Raw genomic sequence first — 12713 nt, 5'->3', positions numbered from 1 at the left:
GTCTCTTTCAGCCGCAGTGGCAGGACGTTACGAAAAGTCATCAGCCTCACTCGTATTTGCTTCCATCAAACACATGTAATCTACGTACAAACAAAACGCAACTCCGCTGGCAGCTTCCATCACCACACCATGGATGACCATCTTATTCTCGAAGATGGCGGTGATCTTCCACCTCCATATTCTCCAAGTGCAAATCCCACCAACACCATCTCAGCCCAATACTCGGATCGACGAGCTTCATCATCCATATTCTCTCCCCATATAGCCGACCTTCGAAATGAAATTACCGCCTCGCAGGCTGCCCGAGCGACAGCCAGAGATGACCGCGATAGCTACGTGCTGTCGCTCATTGTCCCCTACGTGGAACACTTCCTATCGTCCATTTCATTGATCCATCCAACGCCGAGGCTTGTGGAAGCGACGTTTGTGCCCGACGCTGCGATCAGCAAGGACTGGAAGCTTAGCGACGACGACGAGAGGCGAGCGGGCGAATTTAGCAAGTTGATTCGTGTTAGCGATACTCCGAAAAAGGATGGAGGTAGCATGAAGAAACAAGCAGATGGCTATCTTCCATCGTCGGAATCGGCGAGGGGTGGCGATGACGAGACTAGTACGTCGCTTTGGTGGGAAAACGAAAGTATGGCACAGCGCCTTGCCAAGCATCTACAACCTAAACGCCCCGCCGCACCTAAAAATGCACAGATCGCTAGAGATCGGAATGCTTGTCAGGCAAACAGCAACAAGAAATCTGGTCTCTGGGGTCTTTTTAAGAAATCCGAGGAACCTGCCCGGCCCGCAGCCCGCGTGGCCGAGGATCCCAGAGACGCCGTGGTAATGACTGCCAGGGCTGAAGAAGTTACATTTCGGAAAGAAAATGAGCTTGGATTATGGGAAACTTTGACAGGATTCGGAATTGTAGTGAGTGTGAGGATTAGAATGACTGGAGATGTTCCCAAAAGATTATAGTCATGTGTCGAAAGCCCTTTGTCAAGTGTGTTTACCCGGAAGGTACATAGTGCGCGCCATGTTTTGAAGATATCGTCGCTAGACAAGTTCACATAGTAGTATTCAATTGCTCATCAAGGACATTTTTTTTAAATGATCTACATATTCCCGGAATGATAATGTAAAATGGACAGTCAGAGCCGTACTGGAACAGATTGTAGCGGGACAGTCAAATGTCTAACAAACTGGATGCGCCACCTCTTATTAGCCTTAGTCTTCATTCAGCAAAATGTCTGAACCTGGGATTGTTTACATCTCACATCCCCATGCAACTATCCCCTAAATATGTCTAATACAATAACTTCAAAGCCCCATGCTTACTCCGTCCCAGCCCAAACAAGATCGAAAGCACTTTGAGAGCTACTCCCCTGTTAGAACTACCTAGTGGAGTCTTGAGGCTTCATTCTGCTTCGATGTTAATATCACATGCAGCCGCCGTTAAGATCTTCACAGTATCACATTCTCAGTATACTCCAACAGATGACTCGTTCCTTTACATTTGCAAAGTCCATCCCACTTGATCCGATAACCGGGCTGTTATTGTTACTCTATTATTTCCACATCCATGCAAGATCAACTTCACGGCGAATCCCGCTGTTCGTGAATCAAGCTAAATGCAAGATGTTCTAACCCTGTATCTCTTCGCCGTCTTCATTTTTTGCCTTTTCTAGACTAACGTGGCCGGCTTCTCGACTCATTCGCCGCATCCCCTCAACGCACCCCACTACTCTAAATTCTTGGCGACAATATCGGAACGGCGATTTTCACCTGTGATTTCTGGCGTCAAACTTGTTATATACATTTCATGTAATACTTAATCTGAGCATCCCTAGACTCAAATTCTGTCCTTTCTTGTCAATCGTTAGATAATACAAAGAACAAGCACGACAATATGCAACTCTCTACAGATATTCAGTATGATGTGCTCGTCACAGGCTCATCTGGCCATTTGGGCCACGCCCTCATGATAACTCTGCCATCGCTGGGCTTCACTCCAATTGGAATCGATATTCTTGCTTCTCCAACAACTACTTGCGTCGGCTCAATTACAGACCAGTCGCTCATCGCCAGCATCTTCCAAAAACACCCTATCAAGCACGTCCTCCATACTGCAACGCTCCACAAACCTCATGTTGGATCCCATACCAAAAACGACTTTGTCCAGACAAACATTGCAGGAACTCTAGTTCTTCTCGAAGAAGCAGCCAAACTCGGCGATCAAATAAAAAGCTTCCTCTTCTTCAGCACCACCAGCGCTTTTGGCTCCGCACTTAGCCCCAAGCCTGGTTCACCTGCAGCTTGGATCGACGAGACAGTCGTTCCCATCCCCAAGAACATATACGGGGTGACCAAAATCGCAGCCGAAGATGTCTGCCATCTCTTTTACAAGCAGCATAACCTTCCGATACTCGTTCTTCGTGTGAGCCGCTTCTTCCCTGAACAAGACGACGATGACGACCGTCGCAACGCAATGAGCGACGAGAATCTCAAGGTCTTGGAGATGGCGTATCGTCGTTGCGACATCAAGGACATTGTTTCAGCAACGGTGTGCGCGATGAACAAGGCAAGGGAAATTGGCTGGTCCAAGTACATCATCAGTGCACCGCCGCCTTTCTCAAATGACCCTGAGACGCTGGCTGCATTGGATAGAAACCCGGAGGAAGTGTTCAACAATGTTGTTCCTGCAGCGGCAGCAGTGTTTCGTGAGAAAGGATGGAAGCACCTCGACCGAATGGACCGCGTCTATGACTCGGGGAAAGCGGTTCGAGAGCTTGGCTGGGAACCTGAATACACGTTTGCTGGGATCATTGAGAAGCTGGCTAGAGGTGAGGACTGGCACAGTGAACTGGTTGACATCGTCGGAAAGAAGGGATATCATGCCGTCAGTCATGGTGTATATACTCAATAGGTCGCAAAGTCGACTTTGACCATGTAATATTATATGTTCTTTGGTAGTTAATGTTGGTGATGAGAAGTTTGCACATGTCGTCTAAGTCGAACTGGATAAGGTGAAAATCATCATATGCAATGCCGCCTTCTCCTGTTTTTGCCTATTTTATACTCTACAATTTATAATTATTGCAAAAATGCATCTCTTCCTTGCTCTTTCAACACATCATGCACAGCCTTGAGTACTTTATCATGGACCGCTACCGGCGCAGCCACAAACCCAAAGTTGGCACTCAGCTTCCTTCCAGCCGACAGATCAATGTCTTTGCCATGCACATCTGTAATCTTGCCGCCAGTCTCTTCAAAGAGAAGCATGGCACCAGAATGATCCCAAGACTTTGCAAATCGATCGCGGCGCTTGTAAACCCACACAGTCGTGTTGCCAATACCAAGAGCCATGGCCGCCCAGCGAAGGACCCAGGGCACGAGATCGCTTCCTGGAAAAGAGACTCCCAGACGCTCAGCAACTACTTCATGAACGCCGTCGAGAGCTGAATCAACAAGACCAATACATGTAACGAAGCTGAGTTCCTGCGTTGCGGACTGTTTCGGCAACTGTACGGCATCTTGGGACCCATCATGCAAAGATCTCGCAAATGCGCCGTGGCCCTTGATGGCATACACGATGCAGCCCTTGCCTTCAGGATCAATATCGCTGTTGCGCAGGGGGCCCTTGTGATTCAACGACAGATTCGGACATCCAACAACTCCCAGAGTCTGCTTGCCGTCGACAATCAGGCCAATGTTGATGGCATACAGCTCGCCCCTCAGATACGTCTTGGTGCCATCAATCGGATCAAAGACCCAGACCCTGCCAGTCCCCGCCCCCCCTGAATGGCTCGTGCCCGCCTGATCAATCAGATCGCACATCTGATCTTTGGTCTGGGGTAGCTTGCAGGCGCCCTTCTGAGTGTCTTCGTCCTGGGCAATGGTATTGAGAAGGTCCCAGACACGGCTCATTAATGCCTCGTTGGCCCGCAAATCTGCAGCATCCTCTTCTCCTACAAAGGTATCTTCGGGAAATGCATCTTTAAAGGTGCAAATAAGGAGAGCCTGGATGGCAAAGTCGGCGATGGTGACCGGGCTAAAGTCGTCCTTTGTGATGGTTCCTTTATCCTGGGAGGCGATGATGAGCTGACTTAGTTTGGAGGCTTGGCGAAGGGCTCCAAAGGCAGTCTCTAGCTCTTTTTGGAATATTTCTGGGTGACCCATGGCGTGGGATCTAGATATTCCCTGGCTGGAGAGAACCTAAGGAATTAAATCGAGAATACTGTACAGAGGTGGTAGCACCAAGACAATGAGCTTCACTGTTGCTTCATTTCAGTGGAGATGGAAGGAATGCCCCGATTGAGACAAACTCGGATAGATGCATCATCTTCCCTTTTAGCTGCCAAGCCATCGCCCTGTGTTGGTTGGTACGTTGCACTACGGATTTCATTTACTCTTCTAGATGGTGAATTCACAAATCTTTACGGGCCTTTAGAATGACGCTCACATCCTGCAGCGGCAAATAAACTACGGGCTCCAACTCTGCAAAGATGCCAGAGCGCAAAAGTGGCGTGAAACGATGGCTCGCCTCAATCCTGCCGCCATAACAACTGCTCCCAGCCAGGAGCCATTCACGCTTCGGCCACTTATCAGGCAGATGCTCAGCACTCGGCGCTGCATATCAGGCTCCATCTTTATCGTCGAGGGCATCGATGTGATTCCAGTGCCGACCGCGACGCCCAAGGACGATGACACTCACGCCATCAGATTGGTGCTGGGGGACGGGGAGCTGTGCATCCAGGCCTTGCTGCATCCCGACATGTTTCACCTAGTGGAAAAGAGAGATGTATTTGTGGGATGCTGCGTGAGAGTGGGGGACTTTATCATCAGGTTCGAAGATCCGGAGGAGGGTGGGCAGAGTCTCTTGGGCCCAGGGGATGAGGAGGAAGGCCATAAGAACAAGGAGCGAGAGAAGGAGGACGAAAGGGGCATGGTATACCTGATTGTGAACGAGCTGGAGACGGCTGGATGGAACGAGTCGTATATGGCAATGTGGCGTCGCCATGAAAGGGGCAAAGCTGTCGAGCAGCCGGCTGTGATCACAAGCAAGCTGAGCACAAGCAAGCTGAGCACAAGCGAGGAGCTGGCACAAGAGAACCAGGGGACGGCATCCGAAGAGGCACAGACGACTCCCAAGACACCCAAGCTGCCGAGACGAAGCGTTGTCCGATTCGCAGACCTGCCGGCCTCACCCTCAGTCCAGACTCCCACCAGGCCCAGATCCCAAGACAAGGGCAAGGCCCAGACTCCTGGACCTGTGGACGATAACGACGATGACGATGAGGAGGACGAGGAGGACCTGGAGAACGCGTTCGAGGCCTTTGAAGCCCGCACGTTTCCCGTACGAAATACGACGCCCAGAAAGCCGGCTGCATCCAATGCAAGGGAGACAGCAGCCGGCGACAAGTCACAGCCGCAGCCGCAGCCGATTGCCTTGGCCAAGGACTGGCACAACCACCAGGAACCCCTCAAGCTCACGACTCTGCGGCTGATTCCGCATCTCCCTTACGCCCAGAACTGGTCGGTCAATGTGCTCGCCATCGTAGCTTCGCTGTCGCCCGTGGAGCCGTCGCATCTGCCGCCGGGCAAGCAGCGCACGGCACGCATCGCCGACCCGTCGACGGCCAAACAGGTGCACCTGACGGTGTTTCTGGACCCCGACGACTTCACGCCCCGGGTGGGCAGCGCGGTGCTCCTTGTGGGCGTCAAGAATCACCGATTCGACGGCGGCAGCCTGAAGAAGTACGCCAGCGATGGCAAGAGGGACAGCGGCCAGCGGTGGTGGTTTGAGGACCCGTGGGAGTTGTCGTGGCTGGACGTGGCAGGGATCAAGAGCTGGTGGCAGGGCGTGGAGGAGTACTACAGGACGGGGAGCTAAGCCGACGAATCACGGCGGGAGGCACGTGGGGATCGTACGATTTTCTTGTTTCCTTTTTCCTTCTTCTTCCTTGGGCTTCTGCCTCTTTTGTCGGCGTTTAGGCGAGATTATTGATTGCAGCCCGTGGTTGGCATTGTTTAATTGCTTGAAGCTGCATGTCTTGCGAGATGGTATTTCACTTGCGTGCGTCCAGACTGCACAACAAACTGGACACGGCATAAATCCGAGATGAGCTAGTAACACTGCGATGCGCAAAGATTTGTATTGATCTGGATGTCCACAGGTTCCATTTACTCCATCCATCCACCCAGCGTCCATCTCGATCCAGCTACAAGGGAGTAGCCGTAGTGGTAGCACAAACCCGGGGTAATCAGATATTGACAGCACTGGAGCAATATCGACCACCCACTAGTAATCAATACCAATACGGAGTAGAATGGCCAATACTATTGGCACTGGACCGCTCATCACCGCCAGAACTGAAGCTCCGACAGCCCAGTCGAATCTAGACGCGGACCATCCCGACCCCCCGTAAGGCAGCCCGCTGCGGCGATCACGACTGAACAAAAACAGCGACACGGCGAAGCAATTAATTGGCGAGAGACCACCACGATGAGACAAAAAAGCGGAGGAGCGACGCAAGGGCGCGCAGCTTATCGGATCTTGGCAGGGATCCAGCCCGTGGCAGTGGAACCACGTATATCAAATGGATGCCATTTTGCTTGAGAGCCTCTCCCTACCTACATAGTAAGGAGTGCAGGAGATGCAATGCAGCATTTGGCAGTGGATGGAGCTCTTTGTTGCTGCAGGGCTGTTTTGTGGGCATTTTGGGCGACAAGCTGCATATACTACTGGAGTACATTGCTAATGGAAGTTGTGCTGTATGTACCCCTCCTTGGAATACACCAGTTCGGGGAGCTGATTCGAAGCCTTTCCGGTGCTTGATGAGTGAACTATTGTATTGTATTGCTATCAATATGAAATACTATTGACATGACACTATTACGAACATGTATTTATTTATTTATTTATTTATGTATTTATTTTATTACAATTTAATCATCACCTGCTCGCTGCCTGATGGTTCCGGCGGCATCTTCCTCTTCCTCCTCTCTCATCCCCCCCCCGTTTGCGTTGGTTTGCGGCAATAGCACCACTAACGCATCGTGAGGTAGCGAATACCCACACGTGACACCTTGCCGCACTGCATCAACGACTCACTCCCACTGTTTCGTTGGTACTGCGCATGTACTTGTCCGGTCTCAACGTTGAAGGCGGCTTAACCACCTGCCCATCGGCTTCTCAGCTCATCATTTTTCTTTTTCCCTTTCCCTTTTCCTCTTCCTCGTTCCTTTTCTGTGCCGTCTTTTGTGCCGACCTGTCTCAAACATTGCCTCCGCCTTTTTCTTTTTGGGCCGACTTCCGTTGCGGCTGATTGATTCGCTCCGTCGCTGCATTTAATTTCATTTTGACTCAGTTTCCAAACTCCCTGACTTGGATTTGATTACTATTGTGCCCACGGAGTATCATGATGCAATAACCATGACTTCCCTCCCGCCATCGCCATCGCCGTCGTCTCCGTCATTGTCGCCCTCTCCAGCTCCATCTCCTTCTCCGTCTTCCTCGTCTTCTTCGTTTTTGCCCCTGGCCGAGACGCCGCAGCTCAAGCTTAAGCAGAAGCAGCCAAAGCACCGCTTCACTCCGCCTCGCCCCAAGCCGCGGCGCAGGAGGGAGTCGCTTGACGCCTTTCTCGACAGCCTCTCGCCTTGGGATCTGCTCTACATGCGGAACCGCCTCCGTGACGGCCACGTCAAGATGGAGGGCTTTGCCGGCCTGAGAGAGCTGCCGCCAGAGGTCTTTGCCTCCATCGTGCCTCACCTGCGGATGCAGGACGTGCTCAACTGCTTTCTGGTAAGCAAGGACTGGCGTGAGGCCTGGACGCAGGGCGTCGTTTCGACCTTTTTGTGCCGCCGCTTCTTCCCCGGCCTGTTGGAGCTTTACAACGGCGATGTGCCGGATCGTCATGAGCTGTTCCTGGCCTCGGCCAAGCGCTATCTGCGGAAGCACTTCATTAGCCGTAGCAAGCGGTCCTTTGTCTCGTGGGACGTCGGCTGGAGCTCCGACTACTTCATCAGCCGCGAAGAGGCACCCCCGAGCCGTCGGCTGGGTGACTTGCGGACGGTAGACTTTGGCTTCGCGCCTTTGACCATCTGCTACTCTAGCGGCAAGATTGCCTGGCAGCCTGACAACTGTCACCTCTTTGTCGATGATTTGTACACCCGGGAGAGGGCCCGCTTCAGCTTCGGCGTCGACTTCATCTCGGGACGGCCGTTGCAGCTACAGGCCGTCACCGACAGCCTTGTCATCCTCGCATCAAGTTCGCCCCCGTTTCGGGAACGGGGCGTGCCGGACAACGGACAGAGCATGTATGTTATAAACATCTTTCCTACTTTCGATGCTCCATTTTCATCTACTGACGTTTGCCTACCAGAATCGTGTTTCACCTGGAGAACCGGCTTTCTAAAAGCGTCGTCCTGCCAGGCAAGTTTGCCCAGTGCTACGCTCAAGGCGACATGGTGGCTTTTGTGACCAAGCAAGGGCATGTTGTCATATGGGGCTGGAGTGACACCGCCATAGAGCTGGAGATTGACCATGGGGAGCACTTTCATCAGCCCAACGGTTGGGAAAAGGACCTGGGAGGCGTGCCCGGCGTCATGTTCCATCCAACAGACACAGATATCGTCTATGCGGCGTGGCTGAACTCGCCTGCACCACCTGGTATGTGAAAGATGTCGTTGGCTAGTGTCTGTGCCTCAAGTGCTAATCATGTGTTACCATTGTACAGATCCCCGCATCCACACCATTGTTGTCGTCAAATTCGAGCGCGGTTTGCCCGTGGCACGATTTGAGACTGCACTCTCTCACCCAGAATACCGGCGCCACCCCGACAGCCGCCACTCGTGCCCGGCGATGCGTCTGACGCTCTCATGCCAGAAGATGAACGCTTACGGTGGCTACGCCGTTGGAATCGTCCAGTTCGTGCTCCTTAAAGAAGGTGCTCCCTGGGATGAAAGCGATAACAAAAAGAATCCCGAGTGGCTCTGCGTCTGCTTCAACGTCCTCACAGAGACGTTTGTGCAAAACAAGTATGAGAGTCATCGGCGACCGTACCCGCCAACGGTGAAACACTTTGACTTGTGTGCATGGGAAGATGAGTTCGTCATTGCCTGGTTCGACGAGTATCTCGTCAGCAGACACTACTCGTACGGTATGCAGTGGCTGGAGGCGAGGCCCGCCGAAGATGACGGATGCCCTCGCAACAGTGAAATGGATGCTAAAACCAGACGCCATCGGGCGGATATATCAGCCTACATGTTTGAGATTGGCTTTGCACGAAGAATCTTTGTGGACAATGATTTTCTCATCATTACAACGGGCCAGGGCTACATGCTGCTGACGTGCAATGACGAGATCGATCTACCCGGTATTGTCAGCACAGATGCGAATGGCGTCCCCGATATCTCCAAGAATCCGCCCTGGCCCATTGCAGGAGAGCGAATCGAGCCACCGAGGATGATCGGCTCGTGGGACACGAGAAAGGTGACGAGCCTAGAAAAGATTTCGGGCGACACCGATGAGACATGAATGCTGCCCGAACCCGACGGGCAAATGACGACATGTAACTGACACTAGATGGCATGACATGAATGGTTGGACATGGGTATATTTGCGCGGAGCAGGTTGGGAAAATCTTTGAATCAGCTTGGAGGCAAGGGACATTTAGTACTGCGTACGGGAGTATCATGGCGCGATGGTTATATTGGAGGATTTCTCTTGGCATTGAAAAAAGAAGCTGGGTTTTATTCAGGTGAAAAATTTTTTTTTTTTTTTTTCTTCTTTGTTGCTGTTTTTTTTGTCCATAGCTTTTGAGTGTTGAAATGCATTTCGTGCTTTATACTCTTGCACTTCTACAATGTGTATTATCCATTGATGTCGCAATCTTGTTCATGTGATGCATTGACGTCCAGCCCATGACCATCCCCTTATCAGTCGGGACCCGCCCTCACTGTAGCATCAGCCAGATCCGCTGGAGCAAGCCCCTGGCAGTCCCGAGACTCCACTACCGGGGGACGCTACGGGGCACGCGGTGTGCCACTACAGGGCCCATGACCCCAGACTTTCAGCACTCACTTCCGATGCGCGCTATCGCCGATAAGAGCTGTCTCACCTAGCTGTGACTCTTCCGTGATCCATCGCCACCCTCTTGTCCTCTCCATCATTTTCCCTGCTATCCGATCGTCATCTTTCCCTTGCACTCTTCTGTTTGCTGCCCCTTTTCTTTCTTTTTTTCTCTTCTTTCTTTCACTCCTCATTTGTTTTTCAACTTGAGTCAAGGATGCGAAATCTTTAATAATCTCCAATTCAATCCGACCGAATCAATTCCCTCGCTGCTGTCGCGGCCACTCCTTCAATCCATCACGCGCGATGCCGACCTCGGCAACCTCTGATCACCAGCGCTTCATCTATCCGACTGCTCCTACGGCGCTTGACGATGACGACCGCTCTTCTTTCCTCGCTAGCGATGATGAGGGCGATGAATCGTCGGGCATTTCCGACCCTGCACTCCGCCGCCGCCAGATAAGATCGAAGCAGATTGTTCGCTTCATCTCTCTCATCTCTGCGACCATTGCGGCGCTTTGTGCCGGCTCCATCGTCGTTTTCTCGCTCTATGCGCCCAAATTCCTGTCGCGACTGCATTACACGCAGTTCCAGGTCAATGGCGTCGCCATCGGCAGCTCCCTGGCCTTGTATCTGCCCATTTCCATCATGGGATACGTCTGCGACCGAGTCGGCGTTGCGCCGTTGGCCCTGCTGTCGGCATTCCTCTTTGGAGGCGGCTACGGGCTTGCAGCGGGCATCTACAAGAAGCTGGACTACGAGTATAATACGCTGGGCAAGTCTCACGGTGCCGAGAATGGCTGGTCATATCCACTCATGGTGTTCGCCTTCATCATGATTGGAACTGGCACGTGCGCCATGTACATCAGCTCCGTGTCGACGTGTGCCAAGAACTTTGGCAAGGGAAAATATAGGGGACTGGCGTTGGCCATGCCAATCACCGGCTTCGGCTTGAGTGGCATGTGGTTGAGCCAGTTCGGCAGCCGATTTCTATACGAGAAGAACCCTGATGGGTCCAAAGGCGACATTGACGTGTTTCGCTTCTTCGTCTTCCTAGCAGTGTTGCTGTTCGCCATTGGCATCCTCAGTGTGTTTACCCTCAAGGTCGTCGACGAGCAGGACCTCATTGAGGAAGCCATCGAAGAGCTGGAGCAGAGCGGCCTTCTCGACGGAAGCTCTCTCCTTGCGCGATCCGAAAGCCGAAGATCCAACGCTGGCTACGGTGCAATTCGCGCCGACGATCAGGATGACGATACAGAAGGCGGCGCTGATGACGATGCGCAATGGAAGAAAAACTGGGTACTCAATGCCGAGACACGCCGCTTCTTAACTGACCACACAATGTGGCCGTTTGCGCTGGCTTTTCTCTTGATGACTGGACCTGGCGAGGCATTCATTAACAACCTGGGTACCGTCATTGGGACTCTGACGCCTCCCATCACCGAAGATCTGAATAACAAGACTTCGGCTGCCACTCACGTCTCTATCTTTGGTGTCACTAGCACCATTGCTCGCCTCATGATTGGAACCTTGACAGACATTCTGGCTCCCGCACCAGAGACACAGCACATTCAAGTCGCTCCTTCGCGCCCTTCGTCTCCGCTGAAACGCTTTGCTATCTCTCGCGTCGTCTTTATGCTCATTTTTGCCATTCTTCTCGCAGCTGGTCTCTTGTTCCTTGCCAGCGGTGCCGCCCAGAACCATGCTGACCGATTCTGGATTGTCTCTGGCCTTGTTGGTGCCGGGTACGGCGCCATTTTTAGTCTAACACCACTCATCGTAACCATTATTTGGGGCGTTGAAAACTTTGCTACAAATTTCGGCATCATTGGCATGCTGCCTGCATTCGGATCTACTTTCTGGGGCCTTGTTTACTCGGCGGTGTATGAAGCCGGGGCACGTCACTCGACCACCCCGTCCCTCCTTGGTGATGATAATCAGGACGGTGGTAATGGCGGATCGGATGATTCTGTTTGCTACGGGAAACATTGTTACGCAGCCACTTTCTGGGCTGAGGGCCTCTGTGTTATTGCGGCGTGCTTTATGCTCCTGTGGGCTTGGAAGGGCAAGGGAGGCTGGAGCCAGCGCGGCATTGTGATATAGACGTTTCACCTTTCGACTATGGGCGTTTTGTGCCATTTTTTCTTTTCACTTGCAATTTTTGGGGGGTCTAATCTTCTCTTGAGGTGGATTATTATGGTTATTGAAAGAATGTGAACGGGACTGAGACTGACATGGGGTTCACACCCGCATTCTTGTTACTTGGGATTTACTGATTACTTGGGACTATACTCAAAGTTGAACACTTACTAGCGAAATACGCATCTGGTGTTGGTGGCGTTGGAAATACTGTCGATATTGCTTGTACTGGTTCTAGTTACTCGTAGCAGTCATGACATTTGCTTTGTGATCTCACCCGCTCTAGCTACTGCATGATGCATCTCTACCATCCGACATGAGCTGCGTTCTAGACTGCTCACGCCCTCGCTGCCTAATGGCATCATTAAGGCAGATATGCATGCCATTACAGCCGCACTCCTCCAATCTCTCCCTGCAGACAAAGGTCGTGTATCATATGCGTCGCTCAATGGCCAATGGCCTTCCTGTTATCTTCCCGCCTCCTCGGGCTACACAAGACTGGCGGTGTGACAAA

The 12713-nt window shown here is 52.1% G+C and overlaps 4 protein-coding genes across 4 annotated transcripts; 3 read left to right on the top strand and 1 right to left on the bottom strand.

Moving 5' to 3' along the window:
* Window positions 1–129: 129 nt before the first annotated feature.
* Window positions 130–2914, top strand: TRIVIDRAFT_164179 (NAD-dependent epimerase/dehydratase family protein; the record flags this gene model as incomplete). Its single annotated transcript, XM_014094942.1, has 2 exons — window positions 130–922; window positions 1830–2914. The coding sequence occupies 2 exons, from the start codon at window positions 130–132 to the stop codon at window positions 2912–2914; spliced, it is 1878 nt and encodes a 625-aa protein (XP_013950417.1).
* A 167-nt stretch (window positions 2915–3081) lies between these two features.
* Window positions 3082–4167, bottom strand: TRIVIDRAFT_40019 (uncharacterized protein; the record flags this gene model as incomplete). Its single annotated transcript, XM_014094941.1, has 1 exon — window positions 3082–4167. One exon carries the CDS (start codon window positions 4165–4167, stop codon window positions 3082–3084), a length of 1086 nt encoding a protein of 361 aa, XP_013950416.1.
* A 364-nt stretch (window positions 4168–4531) lies between these two features.
* TRIVIDRAFT_122935 (uncharacterized protein) lies at window positions 4532–9043 on the top strand (the record flags this gene model as incomplete). Its single annotated transcript, XM_014094940.1, has 7 exons — window positions 4532–4813; window positions 4886–5038; window positions 5207–5344; window positions 5393–5851; window positions 7535–8311; window positions 8392–8659; window positions 8727–9043. Coding segments are annotated over 7 exons (2394 nt in total), but the record flags the coding sequence as incomplete, so codon positions are not given.
* Window positions 9044–10188: 1145 nt separating this feature from the next.
* TRIVIDRAFT_232499 (uncharacterized protein) lies at window positions 10189–12163 on the top strand (the record flags this gene model as incomplete). The annotated part of the gene is made up of 1 exon (XM_014094939.1): window positions 10189–12163. One exon carries the CDS (start codon window positions 10367–10369, stop codon window positions 12161–12163), a length of 1797 nt encoding a protein of 598 aa, XP_013950414.1.
* Window positions 12164–12713: the final 550 nt, after the last annotated feature.

This window comes from Trichoderma virens (assembly GCF_000170995.1).
Source record: "Trichoderma virens Gv29-8 chromosome Unknown TRIVIscaffold_91, whole genome shotgun sequence".
NCBI classification, from domain to species: Eukaryota; Fungi; Ascomycota; class Sordariomycetes; order Hypocreales; family Hypocreaceae; genus Trichoderma; species Trichoderma virens.
The sequence above is the reverse complement of the archived record's forward strand: the minus strand, read 5'-3'. Positions and strand labels throughout refer to the sequence as shown.